Raw genomic sequence first — 22,597 nt, forward strand, 5'->3', positions numbered from 1 at the left:
TGGTAATCTGGTTTGTGGTAGTTTCCTTCAAGGCTAAGCTAATCAGATCGAAAATCCCCCTACCCATCAGTAAAGACTGGATGGAGCTTTTGTATTGTTATAAAGAGTAAAGAAGGACTGAATGGCTTTAGCTACTCTCATTTCCTGACTCTCAGCAAAGCACTGTGGAAGGGTGCTGTACTGACAGGTAAAAGCTGCTGCTTCAGTCCCTCCCCACAGCGAGAGGGAGAGGCCGTGCCTTCCTCCAGGGAAAGAACAGGCACAAGGTGAGCAATGAGAAAAACGTGCATAAATGAGGCTTTCACTGCAGAAGCACTGTCTGTGAAAGTCAACACCTGAAAAGGCAGTTATTAATAATGATGTAACACACACACACCCCGCCCCCTCCCCCCCCCCCCCCCCCCCCAGTATTTCTAGATAGCTTGCTTACAGTATTAAAAAGTAACTCAGGATCGATTGTTTTGAGGTTTTTTACCCGGTGTTGCAAAACACAGACTCATGCACTCGCAGAGCTGCTGCACAGGTCTTTCTCCAAGGCTGCTGCTGCTTTCACTACGTTGCCTTTTTCTGTGCTTCCTCAGGCAGGGCGGGAAATGTAATGAAGACCAGAATAATCATGAATGACAAATGGACAAGCTGCACAGAACCTGATGCGTTTTTCTAGCTTTCAAAGACCTTTTCCTCAGTCAAGTTTAACTGAGGAAGCAAGCCAGCTTCCCAGCGAGGAACCTCACCGAGGCCCACCTCAGGATTTCCACAGCCTGTTTAGTACCAGCTCCTCTCTCCATCAGCTAACACACGGGACGCAAATGGCTTTATTTCACAAAGCGTTAGCACAGAAGCAGGCTGAGTGGAAGGCCGCGAGGGCTCAGGAGGGCTCCCCGTGGGGCGAGGTAGCCGAGGCGGCCCGGCTGAGGGGAGCCGGCTGGGGGGGGGAGCCGGCTGGGGTACCCAGCCCCGCAACAGGCAGCCCGCGCGCCTGCCTACGTGCCTCCAACCCCGTCCCGCCCGCCAGGGCCGCGAGGAGGCGGAGGCGGGGCCCTGGGTGGAGTCGGTGGGGCGAAAGAGGCTGTGCCCCAAACGCATGCGCAGTTCGTGCTCCCAAGGCGCGGGACGGCGAGCCTTCCCTTCCTCGGGCCGGCGCCGCCGGTCGAGAAGGGCGCATGCGCAGGCGGAGCCGGGCCCGGTTCGGGACTGCTCCCCACGGATCCTGCCCCGCCCGCGCGGGGGGGGTGCGTGCCTAGCGGCGTTCTTCTGTATTGGTGGAGGCGGCGCCTGCGCGCGCGGAGGGCGGGGCGGGGCACCGCGGGGCGGCCGTGCCATGTGTGCCGAGCGCTGCCCGGGCGCGGAGGCCGCCTCAGAGCGGGGGCAGCCGCCGGCGGGCAGCGCTGAGCTCTCCTTCCCGCCCGCCGGCCGCAGGCTCCTGCCTCGGGCAGGGAGCGAGCCCGGGCCATGTTCTCCGCGCGGGGCTTCCTCTACGGCTGCCTCTGCCTCGCCGGCCGGGTGCCCGCCCGCCGTTCCCTGCCGCTCTACCAGCGGGCGGCGGGAGCTTCCTCCGCCCTGCCGGGGCTGCAGCTCCTCGGCGGCGCCCGCCGACGCCTCCTCGCCCTCCGCGGGCTGAGCCCCGCTGCCAGCTGCGCGGCGGCAGGGCGGGAGGCGGCGGAGGCCGGGCCGTGCGCTCCGCGGCGGCGGGGCTCAGGCTGCGGCGTGCTAGGGGAGGCGGGCGGCGGGTTCCGGCCGTCGCGGGTGGCGGTGGTGGTGAAGACGACGCGGTACGAGTTCGAGCAGCAGCGGTACCGCTACGCCGGGCTCTCCGAGGAGGACCTCAAGCAGCTGGTGAGAGGCGGGGGGGGGGGGGGGCTTGAGGCGTTACCGAGGCGCTGCCCGGGCTCCGGAGCGGCGCGCCGGGCTGTGCTACCTGCAGTGGGCCTGGGGCTTCCCCTCATCCTCGTGCGCGGGGCGGTGCCGTGGGGCTGGGGCGCGGCCGCTCCCCCCGCGTTCGGCCGCTGCCGGGCGGCTGTGGCCATCCCGCCGCTTTCTCGGGCCCGTGAGCCCGCCGTGGTGCTCTGGGAGAGAGGGTGCTAGCCGCGCCGCGCAACCGCCCTTCATTCATCTATTGCAAATTACCGAGGGGTTTTTGTAGTAGGCATGTTACGGTTTTATCGTCGGAGTGATTCCAGCAGTCTTCAGCAAGCTGCTGTTTTTTTCTTGCAGTGTGTAATATAGGGACCATATTTAGAGAAGTGCACGCGGAGGAAAGCACTACGTTGTGAAAATCCCCTCTGAGGCTTAGAGAGGACTCATTTCCTCCTACTCCTTTGCTCTGCATCCTTGCCTCGCCTCCTCACTTCATCCTTCAGGTGTTTTTTCTAACAACTCCTCCAGCTGAACAGTCAAATCTCTCATTCATCTGTCTCGCTACAGCTTTTAGAAAAGCCTTTTTCTTTGGTCTTTAAGAAACATATGGTACAAAACCAGGTGGCTGTTCCATTAATGAAGATATATTAAAGAAAGCAGATATCTCTAAGAGTTGGTACGTGCACCCAGTGCGTAGTGTCGTCTTCACCAAGCTGAGTGACCCTATCCTGTCCTCCATGAAGGATGGCACCTGCTGGAGTTACTTTTGTTGTGGTTGGTCTGTACAGGCCAGGTCCTGAGCTCATGTTATCTTCATTTTGAGTAAAGACCATTGGGTCTCTGTAGTATTTGGTTTCTTATAACAGGAAATGTTTTGGACCTCTATTTGTTTGCAACGTTTGGATTAAGCTTGTAAAATGCCTTTAACTTAGGTAGCAGGGACAAATGCCTGCATAGCCTTGCTTTGTAAAGGGCTAGGATAAGAAGTATAGTATCTAAAGCAAGATAGTTCTGATGTTTTTCTGTGTACTTCAGTTTGTCTCCTGTGGAATTCTGGTCCAAATATTTTTGGTTATGTTGTAAAGCTCTAGTCCAATGACATGAAGTTTAATGTGGAAATACAGCCTTTGTTCTTATTCTCGCCTGCATATAGGTTCCTGTCGCTGAGATGTTCCTGTACTTCCTTTCATATGATGGCTATGGAAAAGCTATGTCTCTCACAGCTCATCTGTAAGAGTGCTTTTCTGTCTTTGTTTAAGCTTCTCTTGAGGAAGCATTTCTTGCTGTTAAGTACAGAGAATCAGATTGTCCTCAGTTTGCAGCTAAAACCAAGAAAAACAAAATGGCGAGTTTGGTCACCTTTCCCTAATTGCTTGTGTACAGGCAGGACTGACTGTGAATCGGTCAGTGAGCAGTGTTGTTAGTGTTTCATATCCTAAAAGTGCTGTTGACTGAATGTAGCAATAGCTGCAGTTGCTCTTCTCATGAGAATGGATGTTTTGTGTGATGGGTAGCCTTATCAGTCTGAAGATGAGTTTTAAGAAGTTACTGTGAATGCACAGTGTCTGATTTTAGCAGTTGTGGACACACCTTAAAGTTTCTCCATTTGGAGAAAGTTACAGATATAAGATAATTCTCCATATTTGGGAGAATTGTAGAATTTTTATTCTAGGAGTGGTGCTTTTTTTTTAATTTAGCTTTCCCCTGAAAATACCTCCATGTGAAGAGTTGCAACAATAAAATTTACAGCACTGACAGGTAGACAAAGCTACATGCCTAACTATGCATCTAGAAACATTAAGTTAGGCTTGTGCCATGTAGGTGGGAATACAAAGATTTGTGCAAGAGCACACTGGAAAGCTCTTCCAGAATTACATTTTTGAAACCAGAAATAAGAGTGAGGGAATTCTCCTTACTACCTGTTACTCAAATTTTGTAGCTGACCTGTAAAAATTTATGTATTTACATTCTGCTGTGGCTCTGGTCTCAGATTTCTGAGCTAATGGTAGCCTCAGTAAATATGTTAGGTGAAAGTTCAGGAGACTCTTACCCTCTCTGTTATGGACAGAGATGACTACCTAGCAGAGTGATTGCTGCAGAGTGTCCTTCCCGCTCTGTGCCGTGTCCTTTGTGGGCAGCTTGGGAACATGATGTGTTTTGTTTCCTGAGGTTAGCTGCTCTCTGTGTCCCTGCTTCTCCTTGAGAGATTTCGGAAGCTGGTCCCAAGGCTGCTGGTCTCTGAGAACGGAGGCCAGATGCTGCCTGTGGATGTGCTAGTCGCTGCTGCTGCTACGCAGGGTGATGCTCAGTTTATCCCGAAGGTTGTGAATTGGAGTGGTCATGAATCTGGCATGGGAGCTCAGTCAGGCCAAATGGCCCTACGGAGGGCAGGGTGGGGGTTGAGGCTCACATGAAAGATTGCTGTTGGGGTCGTGGCAAAGACTGAAAGCAGAAGTGTCTGGGAAAGGTTTGGCTCACCTGATGTGTAAGCTGTTAGCTAACCTGGATGGGGGTGGTGGGTGGTGGTGGGGATTGTGTTATGTTGCAGGGGCTTGAGCTCAGGTGACACGAGAGCTTGCTTGTGGTGTAGCAGTGTTAGGGTGTGAGGAGCCAGGACCAGTGGAGGAGCATGGTGCTGTTGTCATCTGTCATGGATCTTCAGATGTCCAGACACTGGCTCTCTGAAATACAGAAACTGGATTTCAAGGCAATGTTGAAGGCTTAGGTTTGAGAAGTCATAACTGGACTTGTTTGCCTAGTGGTTGTGAGGAGAAGAGATGTTTGCAAGTTCCTGGAGATAACTGACATCTCTACTTGGAAGCTTCAGATTGTAGTATAGCACAAATAATTATGATAATGGGCTGAAGCCGTTGTGGCTGATCACTGAGACAGTACAGCAGACCTGAACTTAGCTGTTGCAGTTTGTGTGTTATGTATTAACACGGAAAATGGAGTAAGTCACTTAATGGAGAAGTGACACTGCATGTGTGCCTTTGGGCACACATCCTAATTAGGTGGGATTTGATCCATATTTTAAGGAGGCTGAAGATGAATCATTGGCATACACCAATAGATACTAAAATATGGTACAGATCATATGATATACTAGATAAATCACAGTATACTCCAATAAGCAGAATGTCTCAGTATCAAAGCTGGCTGGCTGACACTAATGGGCAATAGAGGCCCTGAGCAGCTGTGGCCTAAATACTTCTGTGGCCTTTTTTTTTGGGCACACAGTGAGTTGTGCTATACAGATGCCATTAAAATGTTGCAAATTCAAAGCTGCAAGGTCACGATTCCCAAATTCTTTGTCTGTGGAAAGGGAGATGGGACAGGTGAAGAAGCAGTCCAGACAGCAGAAGAGCAGAACAGGTGGGGGAGAGATGGAGAGCAAGGGAAAGCACTTTGAAAGAGTGTTCAGTAGATCTGTGAAAGATTAAATTGTTTGTGGCATCTCTACCTACATGTTATGTGTGCTTGCTTCAGGTGATTGTTTTTAAGTATCTTGTGGCAGATACTCTTACACAGTTACAGGTGAGTTTTTTTAAATCTGTTTATAACGGTACCGAAACACATCTGACTATCATAATTAGTATTCTAATCCTGAACTACTCTGAAAAGTGTTATAAAGCACTCTGAATGCTGTTGTACAGGGGAGGTTTTCAATCTAGTTCACAAGGGAGATTAGACACCTATAAAATTAGAGATTTCTCTTCTAATAACAGGGAAGAAAAATGCCCTAAAATGACCGAGCACTTTAAAAAAAAAAAAAGTGTTCTATCAGTAAATTCTCAGCATCAAATCACACAAGGAATAATTTTGTTTGCCTTCATGAGATTTAAAAAGATGATTCCTAACACTTGCAGTTACCAGCTTTAAGTTAAATAAAAATACTAGTCATTTTCATAAGTCCCTACTAACAGTTTGCTTACCAGAAATGACAGCAATTTGAATTTCTTCTTACCTGGTTATTGGGGTTGGCATCTAAATATGGCTGGTTACAAAAATAAATGGTCCAGTCAGCTAATTAATACTGAAGGCTACTGTATGTACTGACTGTTTATTTCACTCTCAGCAAACCCATGCAGAGCAAGCATGGCTCTTGTCCTTATGTAAACTAAGAGAACTTAATATCCCAGTAGTAGATAAAGCCAATTTCCTGAGTCCTGTTTTTTTGTTTGATAGTGCAGTTGAGGTACAGCTGCTGACTTCTCATTGCTGGAAGGTGTTTAGGGAAATTCAACAATTTAGGTGTCCAAACACAATTCATATGCAGTTTTAATTACCTTTGAAAATGTTTTGTCAGATTAAAAGTATGTTCCTTTTGGTCTTAATGATTCAGTGTGGATCACAGCTGATACTATGTGGTGGCTGGTTTATGTGTCTTTATTTGGAGCGGGGATGAAGAGCAAGGAGTTGGAGATTTGGCTCTTTTGGACTGCTGAAGCTAATTGGCAGGGACGGTCATTTCAGAAACGTGAAGTTCATACAGCTTTCTTGAAAACTACTGTTTGTGTAGAGAAAAGGTAACCTGTTAGCAGGATATAGCCTCCCCTAAAAGAGACACAATGTGAACTTATCTTCAGCGTAGCTGTCCTGGTTTGGGCTAAACCAGAACTAATTCTGTTTTAGTGATTTTACTTTTCGGTTAAGTCTCTTCTAAGTAACGGCACTTTATGAAGTCAACAGCATGTTTTTCCAGACAGTGGCAGCTTCTAGCAGTGATCAGGCCTGATGTTTATAGTTCGTACCAAGGCATGGTGTGCAGATAGGCCCTTGCTTATTCTTGTTCTTACAGTGACCAAGGTCACTGCTAAATCTTGTACTCCGTGTTGGGGTGCGGGAGTGAAAAGGATGACAAGCACGAAAAAGGTCGCACCTGCAGGGAGGAGCGAACCGGACAGGGGACCCAAACCTGACCCACAGAGTGTTCCACCCCATACACGTCATATTCAGTGTAAAGCTGAGGGATCACGAGGGTCAATCTCTCTTCTTCGATGGCTGACACCTGAGGAGGACTCTCTGTTCTTCTGTCGTCGATCCCGACTCGTGCATCCCGTTCCTGTCTGCTGCCCAGTCCAGCCTGGGACCCCAGTGCCAGCCCTGTGGTGCCAGTGGTAGTGTATCATCATCAAGGTGGGGGGAGTTGGGTTCAGTATTGGTTTGTGTATATTTGTATATATTTCATTATTCTATCATTATTATTATTTTTATTTTTATATTTTCTTTTATTGTTACTGTTTCATTAAAGCTGTTTTAGTTTTCTTTTCCAACCTCCAAGTCTCGCTTCCCTGTTCTCTCTCCCTTCCCTTTCTGGGAGGGGAGAGGAGTTAATAGAGAGCGTCTTTCATTTGTTAGTGACCGGCCAAGCCTCAACAATAGCACACAAACAGCTTCCTGATCAGGACTAGTCAGGAAGGAAGGAGTTTTCCAGCAGGTAGGAGAGCTTCAGTTGGAGCTCATATACTCTTGTGCACCAAACCAAAACCCACAGAACTGTGGAGGGTGGTGTGTATGTACAACACTACTTCCCCCTCCCCCCCCCCCCAATTCCTAATTTAGATGCTTATAGCACTAGCTGTTATTAATCTGCACATTAAAGTTTTCATGTTTCTTAGAAAATTTTCTCTTGGGGGAAATGTACTATTTTACCTGTAACTTGGCAGGTGATTTTTTTTTTAATTACAGAAAAAATTCTTTACCTTCTTTTACATTAAATGGTGCCAGATACATTTTCAGTATCACTTTTGAATTAGCTTTCCTAAGTACTAGTGTTCCATGTTTGTGAATGTCACACCAAGGTAGGTTTGTGGAAACTAGCCAGTTATTTCATTGTTACATTTCAGTTTTAGAGAACTGCACTTCAGTCCAGATGCCTGTGATCCACTAGAACTCTGTTTAGAGAATTACTCAAATATTTTCAAAACACTGGGATTTTTACAGATGCAAGGAAAGTAGAAGGAAAAAGTGATATGCAAACTTAAAAGTTGAACTGAATTCTAGCTTTAAAATTAAATTGCATAATGCAGCACAGTTTTTTTCTTAATAAATTGTGTTTTATTTTTTTCTTGGGGAATAAAAGAAGTTGAGTTATTCTAAAAAGAAATAAGTGTTATGGTATTTACCCCTGTGTTTTCTTGTGGATCCACATGTACAGTGGTACATTTGAAGGTAGTAGCCTTAAATAGGAACTTCTTTCATGGATTAAATGGTACTGTGAAGTTTTTCATTGTTCTGTTGAATTCAGACTACACATCTCTGGTTATTTGGAAATGTCAATTAACTCAGTAGATTTTCTTCTAGGGAGCACATAAAGTGTTTAAAAACTGACAGGACTGTACTTGGCTTTATCTCACCCTGAAAAGGTGGGGTGGGGCATATACCATCTCAGTCTTACTGAATTTGAAGCATGGAGAATTCAAGACACAGGCTATAATACACCAAGATTATATAAAGACACTTCTTTTCAGAAACAAAATTTTTGAGCTAGTTGACTGGAATCTGAGATGGGTGTAGATATTTTTCAGGTTACACAAGCACAGTGTGCATTTGTTTACCTTTGAAATTTGTTATACTTACATCAATGTTAAGTAACTCAAGTTGCATCTGCTTTCTGAAAATGTTCCTTCTATGTTGTCATTCTGTCATAAGCAGTCTGGAAAATGATGGAAACAAATAAATGGGGTGTAGTAATTTTTCCATAGCATTTGTTTTTTTTTCCAGCACACAATTCATGTATACTCAGTCTTATACAGCAGATACATGCGAAAGTAGGGCATTTCCACGTATTAAATTCAGCTTTATGTACTGTCTCACCAAGGGTCTGATGCTTTATACAGCTGAGAGAGGTTGCTTTTTGGAAGTGACTTAATACTGTTTTTAAGTACTTAGCTAGTTGAAATTTATGACATTATTTTGGTGTCCTGCTGAATTAACGAGAAGTGAATGATTGAATTGCCTGTATTGCGCTGGGTTTCTAGAAACCTGGCAGCACATAAAGTAGTTTGTGCTCTGTTTATAGTTAACACAACAATTTGCTCTGCATTAGCCTTTGAATTACAAACCACTGTGTATTATTCGGTTGTGATTAAAATTACAATAATACTTTAATGTGGTAGATGAAGAATTAGAAAACACTTTATGGTATTTTACTTTTGTTCCATGTATACATCAAACTCTTGCCCCAAAGCAGCATTTCAGTAAAGCGTCAGGAACATAATGTTGCCAGTTTCACTTACCAAGTGAAGAAATTATTGAAGTCAGCTGCTACAGAACTAACGGCATAGAAAATGCTACAATATGTGAAACACTTCATAATCATTACTCTATAAGAAATACAAAGGCAGCATTTGAAAGACTGCTATGACTATGTGATCAAAGTAAGGGGTCGAAGTTGCTGAAGAAAACAGTGAGGAGAGTATAAGGAAAAAAACTTCATAGCCAAAGCAGCCCACTGGGCTTCTATGGCATGAAGGGTGACGTAGCAAACTGGTAGAAACCTAGCAAATGGCCAGCAATAATACTGGGAACAATTCTGAGCAATTGACAGCTGGGCTACTACATCAATCAGCAGTAGACAGGCCAGAGTGCTGGTCAGGTAGGACCAGCCTACTACCTACCTCTCTTTTATGGTAGGTACTGACCTACTGCATTAGTTAACCTACCACATTTTTTAATAACGAAGCAGTTAATGGCCTGTATAATATCTGATAGCCCAGACTGGGAAGGGGGAGGAAGTGGGCTTAATGCCTGCGGCTTGCAACTCAGCAGTAGTTTGTAATTGAAGACTTGATTCATGTTTAAAGCTTTATGGAGAACTTAAACCTTAGCTGAGGTAACACTGACTCACAGTAGGACTTTGTTTTGGGAAGCCGTGTTGTTTCTCTGCTGCTTTAGCTAAGGCAAATGCTCATTACTGAAGCCGTGCTGTAAACAGTGCATGGAGTTTGTGGATTGCATTTTAAAATTTTTATTAAATTTTCTGAAACCAGCCAGGACCTGCAGCTGCTCAGTGAAACTGGGTCTCGGGTTCACTTCAGAAAGGAATTCAGAGCACTCCTGCTGGTCTGAATGATCTGGACTGCAGGTCACTGAAAGACCTGGGTGTCCCAAAATGGGTTAATCCACTAGTATCACAAGTTTGATTCTGCTGAAACCTGCCCTGTTGTTAGCAAAAGGTTGAGCCAGAGACTTATCGAAGTATCGATTCAATGAGCCTCAATTTTTTTCAATAATACTAAAATTTTACTAGGTTTTTTTTTCCAAATCTCACTTTTTTTCTCTAGCAAAACCGTGTAAAATCAGACTTGATGCATTTAGTGTTTCTAGTGCAGAAGCAAGTAGGAGAACATACTTCCTTCCCCTTTTAAGAAGTTTGAGACATTTAAGTTGAGCAAGCTCTGTGAAAGCAGCGTTACAGAATGGTTTGGATTGGAAGGGACCTTAAAGATTGTCTAGTTCCAAGCCCCCTGCCATGGGCAGGGACACCTTCCACCAGACCAAGTTGCTCAAAGCCCCATCCAGCCTGGCCTTGAACACTGCCAGGGAGGGGGCAGCCACAGCTTCTCTGGGCAACCTGTGCCAGCATCTCACCACCCTCACAGTGAAGAATTTCTTCCTAATATCTTGTCTAAATCTCCCCTCTTTCAGTTTGAAACCGTCACCCCTCGTCCTATCACTGCAATTCCTGATCAAGAGTCCCTCCCTGCCTTCCCTGTAGCCCCCTCTAAGCACTGGAAGGCCACTACAAGGTCTCCCCAGAGCTTTCTCTTCTCCAGGCACAGCAGCCCCAACTCTCTCAGCCTGTCCTCATAGGGGAGATGCTCCAGCCCCCTGATCATCTTTGTGGCTTCCTCTGGACCCGCTCGAGCAGGTCCATGTCTTGTGCTGAATGCAGCACTGCAGGTGGGGTCTCACTAGAGCAGAGTAGAGGGGGGGAATTATGTCCCTCAACCTGCTGGCCGTGCTTCTCCTGATGCATCCCAGGATGCGACTGGCTTTCTGGGCTGTGAGCGCACGTTGCTGGCTCATACTCAGTTTTTCACCCACCAGCACCCCCAAGACCTTCTCCTCAAGGCTGCTCTCAATCCACTCATCCCCCAGCCTGTGTCTGCACTTGGGATTGCCCCGACCCAGGTGCAGGACCTTGCACTTGGCTGTGTTGAACCTCGTGAGATTTGCACACACCCACGTCTCGAGCTTGTCCAGGTCCCTCCGGATGGCATCCCTGCCCTCCAGCATGTTGACCACACCACACAGCTTGGTGTCATCGGCAAACTTGCTTGTCCTTAGTATAAATACAGCAATTGAAGCTCATAAATGATACTTGTCTTGATAGTTCCTCTCTAATTAGAAGAAATTGAGGGTGGGCATGCTGTCGTATACTTACTGTGAAAGTTGGTGTCATATCCAAACCTGTACATAACTTGTATACAACCACCAAATTCAACTCCCCCATCAGTTCTGGCTGATGCTGGAAAACTCACTGAAGGTTCAGGGTTGTGGTTCAAGGTTTGCTGAGGCTGTAGTTGTAGCAGACCCTTTCCTGTGAAGCATTTGAAATGTGTCTCCAAGGTGCACGTTTCTACTGGGCAGGTTCTGCTGTGGCCAGCTGTGCAGTTTATCTCTTTTTGTCTTCTGCACTTTAAGATTCAGAAGCTGAATCGTGTTCTAATCCCACTTACTTGTATGCAGATTATTTTTACATTATGAAAAAGGAAAGCTTAATATATGATTTGAGCTCTTGAGAAATCAGAAAGTTCGGTGTCTGCCTGACCTAGAACACTAGAACACAGGAAAATTACTTGCATGCAACTATAGATTGCCAGCCTTTGGCTTTGGTACTTAAGAGTACTTGAGTCAGGGTTCCATGTTTGTCAGGGAAGCTAAGAGGAGTGTATTACTTGAAGTACATGCTATGTTCAAAGCTGTTTCTAGTTCAAAACTTCACAGTTTTGGAAAATTACTTTTTTCCATATTCCTGTCAAAATAAATGCTTGTTTCTTTTAAAACAGAGAGCACAACTGAGAGCATTAATTTTGTTGATCTGTGGGAGATGTGGTTGATCTAGAGAGACAATCTGAAAATTCAGGACTTTTAATAGTGCCGTGTTCTGCTTGGAAATGGTTAGAGGATTATAGTTATAGTGGTCATAGTATTTTCCTCTTCAAGTTAAAATTAAAAATTCTGCATTTTGCTATTGCTCTCTAAATCAATTTGTTTGGTGGTTCTTTCTGTAGAAATTAGGTAGACTGGAAAGGAGTGATCTGTTCTTGTTTTCCTGCTGGGGTACATGAGTGGGCAAGTTCATTGTGGAAATTTGAGAGAGTAATCATTGCTAGATCTATGGACATTTAGTTTAACTCCTGAGCAGCATCATAAAACTACTGGTTGGTCCACTGAGACATTAACATCACCCTGGTGCAGTCGCAGTTTAAGGGCTGTAAATTCAGGATAAGCCAAGTAATGGGAATATGAATATGTATTTATATAAATATATATATATATTTTCTTATATAGCCAAAATGCATCTGAAAAGTTCCTGTTAGTGTACTAGGATGAGATGTAGAAGGTGCTTGATTCAGAATTTCCCTCTGTCAGATTTGTGTTACTGTTTTGAGAGAGCATACTGTTTTATCCTAATGCTTAGGTTACCAGTGTCAATAAGGCTTGGATATGGCTTTTCTTTTCCCTGTTCTCTAAATCAAGGATCATAATGCACGTACATAGACAAGCATGGGTGTTCGGGTGTTGCTTGGCTTTGTGTTGCTTCTGTATTTGTGGCTACAAGCCATGTCCTTGTTGCGCAGCATTGTTCCTGGAGGGCCCACATCACTCAAGGACAGCAGACCCACAGTTCAAACCGAGTGGAGTGAGGCTTGCCAGAGGTGACAGCTAAGACTCCAGAAGCAAGGCAGTCAAGGAAGTGTCTTTTGCCTAAAGGACTGTTAAAGGACCTCTGTGAAAAAATATACTTTCATTAAAAAAGATGAGAAGAGGTTTTTTTAAGCATTTGGTCTAGCTCTTTTCTCCTTCAGGCTCCTGAGGAAAAAGAACTCCCATTATAGAACATGTTCTGCTCACCTGAGTGTGTTTTCCAGTGCAAGCTCTTCTGGAAGCCTGCTTTGCATTGTATCTCTGCTGTGAGGTTTAAGAACACTACTGAAGCTATGCCCGAATGTATTTTTGGCCAGTTTGTCCCTGCTTTCATATGCTAATGCATAGCTAGAACAGCTCTTATGTACATATTCATGCATTTTATTTTGCAGTTTTGCATGCTATTGAGGTCAGATTAATAGGCCTACAGTTGTACTTCTTGTTTCTTCGCACTTGCCATGAATACTTCTGCTTTTGGGTACTTCCAGTAATGCCATCCTTAGCTGACTACCTTTGTGCTCTGGTGCAATATTTCCTGTACATTTTACCCTTATTTTTTCCTGGAGCCTCAGCAAGTGGGACGCAGCAGATACTATGTTTTCTGTGTGTTTATAGCCAATAACTTCTATTCATCAGTACTTTTCAGTTTCCTTTGCTCTTTCTGATCTTTCCAGATGACTGCTGAAAGAAATTACTTAACCTGCAGTCAGTTGTGTGGCCCCTCACATAGACTTTTACAACTGCAATACTAAGAAATGCCAAGCATACTCCAGTTTGAAGATCCTGAGCTCTGTAGGAATAGCAATTTTTATTCTCTAGCCCATGTCTAGAAAGTCAGTCTGCAATCTGGCAATTTTTGGAAGAATAGTGCTAAGTTTAAATGTTTCATGTTTTGCAGTATACTTCTTGTACCATATTGGTAGGATTCTTAACGTTCTTTGTAATTTTTTATGTTTTCTGTGTTAGTACGGATAAGTTTTGCAGACTACATACTATTACTCCGTAACACTTAGTTTAGTTTATTTTCAATTTTATGAGGTTTTCTTCAGTTTCATGGGCTAAACAAAGCTGCTTATTCCATGGAAGGAAGCGACTTTTCGTAAAGATTAGTGGTAGATGAAATAGAAGGATTACTTTGAATGAGAACTTTTTCCTGTAAAACATCAGAGCTCTGTTGTGTTACTTCATTTAAGTCTTAGTAAGGATTTTAAAAAAGAAAACCTGAAGAAACTACCTTATACAAAGTTACTTACATAAATGTTATTGTGTTTGGTGTAACTCTTTTTCTTCAGGTAGATTTGATACTCAGATCAAATTGCTACTCCGTACAGCTTGAAATACCAAATAAAATCAACACAGGTCTGTCATAATAGTTGTTTTTCACATTTTAGCCAAGTATGACAATACTTCGTATAAAGATACCCGCTCTGTAAGACTGCCGGACTGGCTTTTGGATGTTGGAAGTGGAGAGTGGCCTGTCAAATGCTTTCCTTTTGAAAGAACGATCATGATAATTGTAAATCAGAGCTTCCTCTGAAAGAAGGATTTGCAAGTTGTCTTCATGGGGAAGCTAAAACCTGCTGGCCTTTTTGAGGAGTCAGCTGGTAAGACTCAAGCCTGTCATGGGTTCGTGGGCCTGTCTGGTCAGTGGACTTGGGAGCCAGGCTGCCCTGCAGTCTGTGGTTTTCTGTATGTCACAAGTTCCTCCCAGTCTCTTTGGGGAGGTGATCATGCCCACAGCGACTGGGCTGTCTTCAGCTGTTTTTAAAGAAAAAAGGAGGCGGTGGTCTTGGTTTGTCTTATTCTTTATCCTCAGGGCAGAGCTTTTTTAAGAAGCAGCATTCGTTGTAAGTTTAATATGGCATTCAGGTCCTGGATATGAGGCAGGACCAGAGGCAGTTGGCGCAAAGTGAAATACGGGGAGGTCTGTCTGGATATTGGGAGACAGTTTTTCACTGTGAGGATGACTGAGCACACGGACAGGTTGCCCAGAGAGGTGGTGGAGGCTCTATCTGTGAAGATCTTCTGAAGCCATCTGGACATGGTCCTGGGCAAGCGACTCTAGGTGGCCCCGCTTGAGCAGGTGATTGGACCAGATCACCTGCAGAGGTCCCTTCCCACCTCAGCCACTCTGTGACTCTGTGCCCGGTGACCACAAGGGTTGTAGGCACTTTTCTGGTTCTTCAGAGTAGTTACATGAAGAGCAGCTGATGATTGGCATTCCTGTTTGATACACTTGATTGTGGTTAGCCTCAGGCAGGCTGTCCCTTTGTGAGTTCTTAGATGAATGAGCTTGTGACTTACTTCTAGAGGGATGAGGCTAGAGATGAGCAGACTTTTAATCTCTGGAGCCTTTTGCAAATTAGGACAATTCATTAACTCTGTAGATGTAGCTTGGCTATTTAAACTCAAGGCCCTAACTTTTCATTTAACTTGTTGCTTAGTGATACCTGCTTACTTGTTCTAGAGCTAAGTGCAAAGGGGAGACCTCTATGCATTAGATACTGTTCTGCAGTGCTGCTCTTAGCAAGCTTAGAAGTATCTTGGAAATTGTTCAGCCAGTTATCAGGATACTGGCAGCTTATTTGCTGAGCGTCCTCTTCTGCTTTTTGAAGCTATTGATGAAACAATTTAACACAGCTAAGGCAGATGTAAGTTACAGAGCAGACTGTTCCACAGCAATGACGCTACCTGTATCTCTCCTGGCTAGTAATACCAATGAAATGTTGGTCGTAGGCTCACCGCTGATGGTGGATCAAAAGGCTGCAAATGATCATAGAGAGATTGATTACACTGTCATCGTTCTGAGATAAAAGCTTTCTGTCACTAAGTTGAAAGATAGCATGCAGACAAAATCACCAAATAAATGAGGTACAGAAGATTGTAAGATGGAGTTTGCAGTTTCTGTTGGGTGTGGAAGGAATAGCCTGTCGAAATAGCCTGCAAAACGTATGCTTGCAGCAGCAGTCTGCTTGTCAGGTGCTCGTGTTTCATTCACAGCAGATATTTCTAGAGAAGCATGAATGGGAACCCTGACTTTAGTAACACAGTTGATTTTTTGGAGGTTATTTGCTATGGATTTCTTGTTCTTTCCGGTGATAAAGCAAGGTCAATTTGTGCTTCAAACGTGCAGTTGAAAACCCCTCTTCTAGCAAATTAGACCTGTGATGCTCAGTGGCAGATGTTGTCTGTGGAAGCTAATACCTTCTTTTCTCCTTTCCACTTTCTCCTTTTTGCTCCAAATGGATCATCAGAGTCTGACAGCAGACCCAGCAGCGGGCAGTGCTGTAACTGGCCATAGCCTTGGGTACTCTTTCCCTCCCCACAGCTTATCTGTGTGTTGTGTGACCAAGCACAGCTGGCAGCTACTCCCACTGTCTGCCTGTGGTGCTGTTGATGGCATACAGGTGAAGTCTAGGAGCCCTTCTGTTGGAGTGGTTTCTTAATCCCAGCTGTAAGAACCCCACATGATCTCATTCCTTCGAGTTAATCACTGGTTGTAAACACACTGAACAAGACAGTGGTGCAGTTTGAGAGCAGTCAGTTCCGTTCTTTTCTGTAATTTCTTCAGTGCCAAGTCTGTCTTTGAGCTTAGCTCATGGTTGGATTTCTTGACATCAGCCGGTGTCAGATGAAGAAAGATTGCATTTGTTGGGTATTGGATTGCTGCTAACTGTAATTGTCATATCCTGCCAGTCCTCTCCCTTTTGCTGTGGAGTTCTGTGGTGTGGCAGTCTAGGGAAAAGGGATTAGATGTGGCTGTCTGGCACCACTTTCTCTTGAAAGGGTCTGCAACTTTGAGTAAAGGCAGTTGAATGAACTGCTGGAAGTGCATATTCAAAGCTTCTGGCACAGATGAATTTCTCTACACAAACTCTAGCAGAAGTTCTGTTTCCTTGCTGGTAAATTGGTTTTAACTGGTCAGGGGAGAGGACAGTGTCATTGCAGAATAATGAAGGCTAGAAGGAGCCTCAGGAGGTCATCTAGTCTAGCCTGCTGTGCAAAGCAGGATCACTTTTGTTATGAATGTATTTATAAACTCCTTTTGCTTAACAAGCTTTTCACACACTTTCTTTTGCTTGCTTAATCTCCATGCAAACAGATATTTGGCAGTACTTAGCCCCAGATGAGCACTAAGTGAGGTGAAGAATGAATGCATATAGATGACTGAATTACTTACACAGAAACCTGTTGCAAAAAAACCCTAATCTTCAGCCAGCAGTCTTACGTACCTGCTCGTAAGAGTCTATGAACCGCAAAATGTTTCCATCCTCTTAAGAGTCTGTCAAGATTAAATATTTAAATTCTCTGGCTTCCAAGAGGAATGATGCTAGAATGCAACTGCTAAATACTATTTGTCTTGTTATTGATGTGAATTTTTTTGAAAAAAACTTGGTCTGTAATCCAGAGGACAGTGTCAAAGGGAGTCGGTAGATTGTCCTTAAGCTTCTTTTGACGCAGGGGAAATGTCACCTTTATCAGCACTTGGCAGTCTTTCATTTTAGCTCAAATACAAGTTGAAGGTTAATGCTCTAGGTATTTCAGAGATTCCTGTTTTCTTAATCGTCATTCCTATTGCTTTTCCTGTTGTCCTCTTTCTCTATAGCACAATGTTTATAATTCTTAAGGTAATTAGCTCTTTGTCTGGGTGCTTTTAGCACATGACAGAAGTATAGTTAGTATAACTATTCTGCGTAGATTAACCTAGAGCTTAAATTACTCAGCAGATTTGGGGAAAGCAAAGTGTCTGAAGTGGAGTAGAAGTCAGTGAAGCACACTTGTTTGCATATTTGTGTAGAGCCCTTAAAAGGTCTGTGATTCTTGGCTGCTGTGGCCATGTAACTCATTTAATGAGCTGGTCAATGTAAGCTGACTGGTATATATACATTGATGTAATTAATGGCATGTTTATAAAAGCGTGTGTCTCTACTGAGATACAATACATGCTTTCCTATAGCTTTTATTTGTGTTACTCAAGAGCATTTACTGTAGTGATTAACTTCTACAAAATCAATTTATGTCTTACAGCTTGCCTTGAAGGGATCTAACTATGCTGGACTGCTGGAGCGGCATCGCATTCATACAAAAAATGTGGAGCATGTTGTAGACAGTTTACGGTAAGAATATATGGATGTTGAGCATTTCAGATACAGTGCAAATACCCACAGATTGTGTGAAACAACGAAAGGAAGCTTTGTGCCACAAGCTCTATTAAAATGGGAATACTGAAAACAGGGTGATGCAGATGATGCAGATGAACAGTCATTCCTGAAACAATTGTAATTGTAATGTGAACTAGCTCGGTTCACTTAACTAATACGCTATGTTATTTTCTTGAAAACAAATGAAAAAGCTGTAAAGGATTTGTGTGAGTGTCAAATGCTTACCAGCCGAATACCAGTTTAATTAGTCCTTAATTACATGTCAGTTTTTCAGAAGGATGTGACAAGGAACAGTATAGGACACATTCAGACTTTTTCTGCACTTTATAGGAATGAGAGGATAGAAGTTCGTCTTGTGAAACGTCGAGAATATAACGAAGAGACAGTTCGGTGGGCAGATGCTGTTATATCAGCAGGAGGTACGACTTTGTGGAAGGGAAGTATTTGTTTCAGTATGTTTTCATAGATAGATTTTTCAAAAATATTTTGCAGTGTGTGAAGCATCTGGAGGTATGCATATTTTGAAACCAAATTGCTTATCTGATTGTCAGAAAACATGACAAAATGCAATGATTGTGATGATCCTCTCTACCTCTAGTATCTAAAATTGTAACTCTAGGAAGTGAATCCCAGTGCATGACTACTTTGGAAATGTTTAGTTGTCTTATGTAAAACAGTACAAACTGGGGAGTTTACCCTAGTTTTCAACTACAGAGGGTAAAATGCTTGCTGTCATGTGATTACACATAGCCCTTAACCCTACTCTTTTGTTTTTGGTATGTGAGGTGGAGAATAACATACTAGCTTTTCCTTCCCTTGCTCAATGGTCTTTCTTGCTTTTACACTTAATTCTAGTGACTGGAGTAGCTACTTGCATGGTACATGTAAAAGGATGCAACTACTGAGCGGCCTGTGACACTGATTAGAGCTTTTTAAATGAACCAACAGAGCAATTATCCTGATTGTTTCTTTTTAGCATTGGATTGCAGCAGTTCATTCCGTATGATTTTTGTGATTTGCGTCAAATACTGCAGTGTGTTGCTGGGCTCTGACATAATATTCAGTCACCCGTGGTAGTTAGACTTGACCACTGCTCCGCCTTTCTCTCCACCCCACTGGTCCACTTCGCCCTTACCTACTGGTTACTATGCAGAATGGCTAGAAAGGGGTATGTGTACTTCCCTGAAGCATCCTGATATACTGCTGTAGATCTCAAAGAACTCCTCTAAGCTGGAGATTAAAGTGCCAGTTTGGCTGTGGTGATATTTGTCCTGGTTATGAGGCAAGCAGCTGGAAAGTGATGCATCATCCGAGGATTTCATGTGATTGACAGTAAAATTTGGTATTATTTCCTGTCTCCCTTGGCTTTGATTAGCGATACTTTCTAAATGTATTTTCTTAAAGAATTTATCTTACCAGTTGATAAACATACAGAAATTTCCATAAATATCTTTTCAAACTTGCTTCTGCCAAATTCAGTTGCCTGGACATGTATAGCTGTCAGATGTTGTACTTTTTCCGATCACATTTGCCATCTTGAATTCAGTGTCACTACTCTGCTTTGAAAGGTGTCAGTAGTTTTGTGGTCCTACTTTATTTTTGTGCAGTTAACTGATGAGTTGTTGATATTAAAGCATGTAGTGGTAATGCTGCAGTACATGTGAGACTATTTATCTTTGGGATAATAGAATGTGAAGTGAAATTAACTTTTTTTTTTTGCTTTTTCTGTAGGTGATGGTACAATGTTGCTGGCAGCCAGTAAGGTCTTTGATAAATTTAAACCAGTTATTGGAGTAAATACTGATCCTGAAAGGTAAAAACACGTTTAGGAAAGCAGTGCTTCATTTAGTATCAGGCATAATATGCATCTGATTTCATGATGCATGCATGTAGCATTTGGCAGTGTAAATGTCTGTTTTAGTGGATTGCAGATAGCAACTGAACCTGTTGTTTTATTAGAAAAGTTTCCACAATGAGTTATCCTGTCTCATCTGAGAGGACATAAGTAGTATTGGATCAGCATGACTGTATTAAACTGCCACAGCTGTTTTCTTACACCGGTGTAACAGCACTTGCAGCTAGTTAACCTGTATTACTAACCTGAAGTTTGGGGCTAGAGATTTCAGTATAGAACAGAAACAGGAAAAGGAGCTTAACAAAAGCAACTAAGCTATATTTTAAAGGACAGACTAGGGAAGGGTTTAAAAAGAGACGTTGTTCTGTGGTGTGTTAACATTCCAGAATACTTTTATAATGGCAAACCATCAAACAGAAATAAGTAATTCACATGAACACACAGAAACACCATTTTGTGATGGTGAATCCTATTGGAAATCTGATAGGGCCTCAGATGAAGAAGTTTGTTCTGGTTTCTTCATGTAAATCTTGTGATAGCTCAGAGAACATAGTCTCCTGAGCCAATTAATGGCATTTAGTTGTCCTATTATAAACTCACACAAGTTGCATCCACCTAGCTGTAAGATTGATTTGGACAGGTGGGTACAGTGTGCCTGGTTGGTATAACCTTCAAATGGATGGCAAGTAAAACGCAGAATTCGCCAAGGCTCTGTCTGATGATATTTCCAGATTTAGGTTTCTGCTTTTGCTATTACCAGTTAATTTAATCTTGGTAGATAAGAAAGTGGTGACCAAAAGTTTTAATTCCTTCCATACCTTACTCCTCTTCCAAAACTTTTCAAATGCTGTGAATAGATATTCTACAGTATCAAGCCTGAATAGCAGGGTTCAAATAACAGTGGCTTCAAGTTATCAAATATCACTCATGAAAGGGGGGAGCAGTGTAGTCTTCTGGCTTTGCCATGGGATTCTTCTGATCTCAGGCATGTTGCTTACCTGCCTTGTATCACTAGCTTATCTGTAAATGTCGGAAATTTTCTTTCTAACTTGCAAGCTTTACTAAGCTTGAATACCTTGCCTAGAACTGTGATGACAGGAACTATGTTAGTACCTACATATTCCTGCAGAATTACTAGCTGAACAGCCAATTTTTAGGGGAAATGTGGGAGGAATATCCTATGTGTCACCCACACACACCTCAGGAGCTGAAAGAGGTGTATTGTTGCTGATGTGCTATTATGTAAGAATAGTATAGGTTCGTAAAGCTCAAAGTGTGGCTTTGCTTTCTGTAACAGAAAGAGATGTTTGTATTGTTTTTTTAAAGGTACCAAGTCTTAATAGTTATACTGTCATTTTCAATGTCCTTTTTTGCTACCAGATCAGAGGGTCACTTATGCTTGCCTGTGAGATATACACACTCGTTTCCTGAAGCACTACAGAAGCTTTATCGTGGTGAGTTCAGGTAGGATTCACTGATCTTTGGTTTTCCAAAACATATTATGATTGAAAAATACTTAATGATGTTCCTAAGGAGAAGACGATGCATAGTAAAATCTTAATGCCCCAAATAATTAATTCTTTCTTAATATTTAATGTGTTGAAAAATGTGGTCAAGTGTGAGATTGGAAATACAAAGGATAAAATTGACTGCCAGTTCCAGCAAAAAGGCTTTTGTTATGACTTTCAGTAACTGATGTTCTTTTCTGACTTCATAAATGAGGAACTGCATTCTTGTAAAGGGTGTATTGGTTTACATGTTTTAACAGTTGAAAGCATATGTAGTACAGTGGTGGGCCATACTAATAGAAGCTGCTGAAGCATAATACAGTTAGGACATGGTCAGTGTGTTGTATCTGGGGTTTTGGTGATTAAGGTAGAGTGGCTTAAATTTTGTTAACAGATTAGTGTAAGGCAGAGGTTTTCTTTATGCTGAGGATAGCTTGATGTTTTCAATACTAGATATTCTTAAAATAGAAGAATCTCACTTGAATTAAGGAGGAAGCAATCTGAATGTTAAAAGACAGACTAGGGAAGAGTTTTTTAATAACTGTTTAAAAAGAGACATTGTTCTGTGGTGTGTTAACATTCCAGAATACTTTTATGATGGCAAACCATCAAACAGAAGTCATTCACATGAAAATATGTAGCGATTGGGTTTTGCTTATCCTTCTAGCATATTTAATTTGTAGCTTGAAGTATAACTGTATTTGTGACATAGAAAAGTTCTGAAATGAGGAGAATACAGTCATCAGGATTAATTATAAGTAACTGAAGGGGTTTCAATTGGTATTGCTAAATTAAAAGGTACTTTCAGCTCACGTATTCTGAGACTTAGAAAACAGAAGCTTTTAAATCTCCGTCATGCCAAACTGCTTAGGTAAAGCTGGTAGTGCTAATGTAGGTAACCCTCCTTGGTAATCTAGGCACTTCTGATGTTCTGGTGCATGCCATGTTACATTTTTGTTGTTGACACTCCTATTGTTGCTCATTATGGAGCAATCTCACCAGAGTGAAACGGAGAGGATCTCCCTGATTATTCTACCAGAATAACAGGAACTAATACTCCTAAGCAAGGACCTGAGTGGGTGTTTCACTTGGCAGTTCTCAGGTTTATTTGGACCTAAGAAACCTTTAAATTAGTTGAGTAACTGGGTAGCCTGTCTGGAAGAGCTTCTGATGGCCTAGAGTTGGATAAGGATGGTGAGGTGCCAGAGACTGGAAAAGGGGTATTGTCTTTTCTCCTTATCCTTGAAGTGTCAGTCAGTGCAACAGCCTGTGTGAGCACACCTTATAGTCACATGAAACAACCAACATTATTGATTTATAAAGGATAAACTGTATCA

General features: G+C 43.0%; 1 protein-coding gene across 2 annotated transcripts in view; it reads left to right on the top strand.

Annotated features, from left to right (window-relative positions):
• The first annotated feature begins 1,452 nt into the window (after positions 1 to 1,452).
• Positions 1,453 to 22,597, top strand: part of NADK2 (NAD kinase 2, mitochondrial) — a 29,996-nt gene continuing 8,851 nt past the window's right edge. Inside the window, exons 1-5 of one of the 2 annotated variants that reach the window (XM_086479644.1) lie at positions 1,453 to 1,836; positions 17,764 to 17,852; positions 18,228 to 18,316; positions 19,629 to 19,710; positions 21,133 to 21,216. In XM_086479644.1, coding sequence (XP_086335770.1) covers positions 1,453 to 1,836; positions 17,764 to 17,852; positions 18,228 to 18,316; positions 19,629 to 19,710; positions 21,133 to 21,216 — 728 coding nt within the window. Of the gene's footprint in view, positions 1,837 to 17,763; positions 17,853 to 18,227; positions 18,317 to 19,628; positions 19,711 to 21,132; positions 21,217 to 22,597 lie in introns of those variants that run through there. The other variant, XM_009961862.2, reaches the window with a different exon arrangement.

The sequence above is a fragment of the Leptosomus discolor genome, chromosome Z (genome assembly GCF_034619465.1).
Source record: "Leptosomus discolor isolate bLepDis1 chromosome Z, bLepDis1.hap2, whole genome shotgun sequence".
Lineage (NCBI taxonomy): Eukaryota > Metazoa > Chordata > Aves > Leptosomiformes > Leptosomidae > Leptosomus > Leptosomus discolor.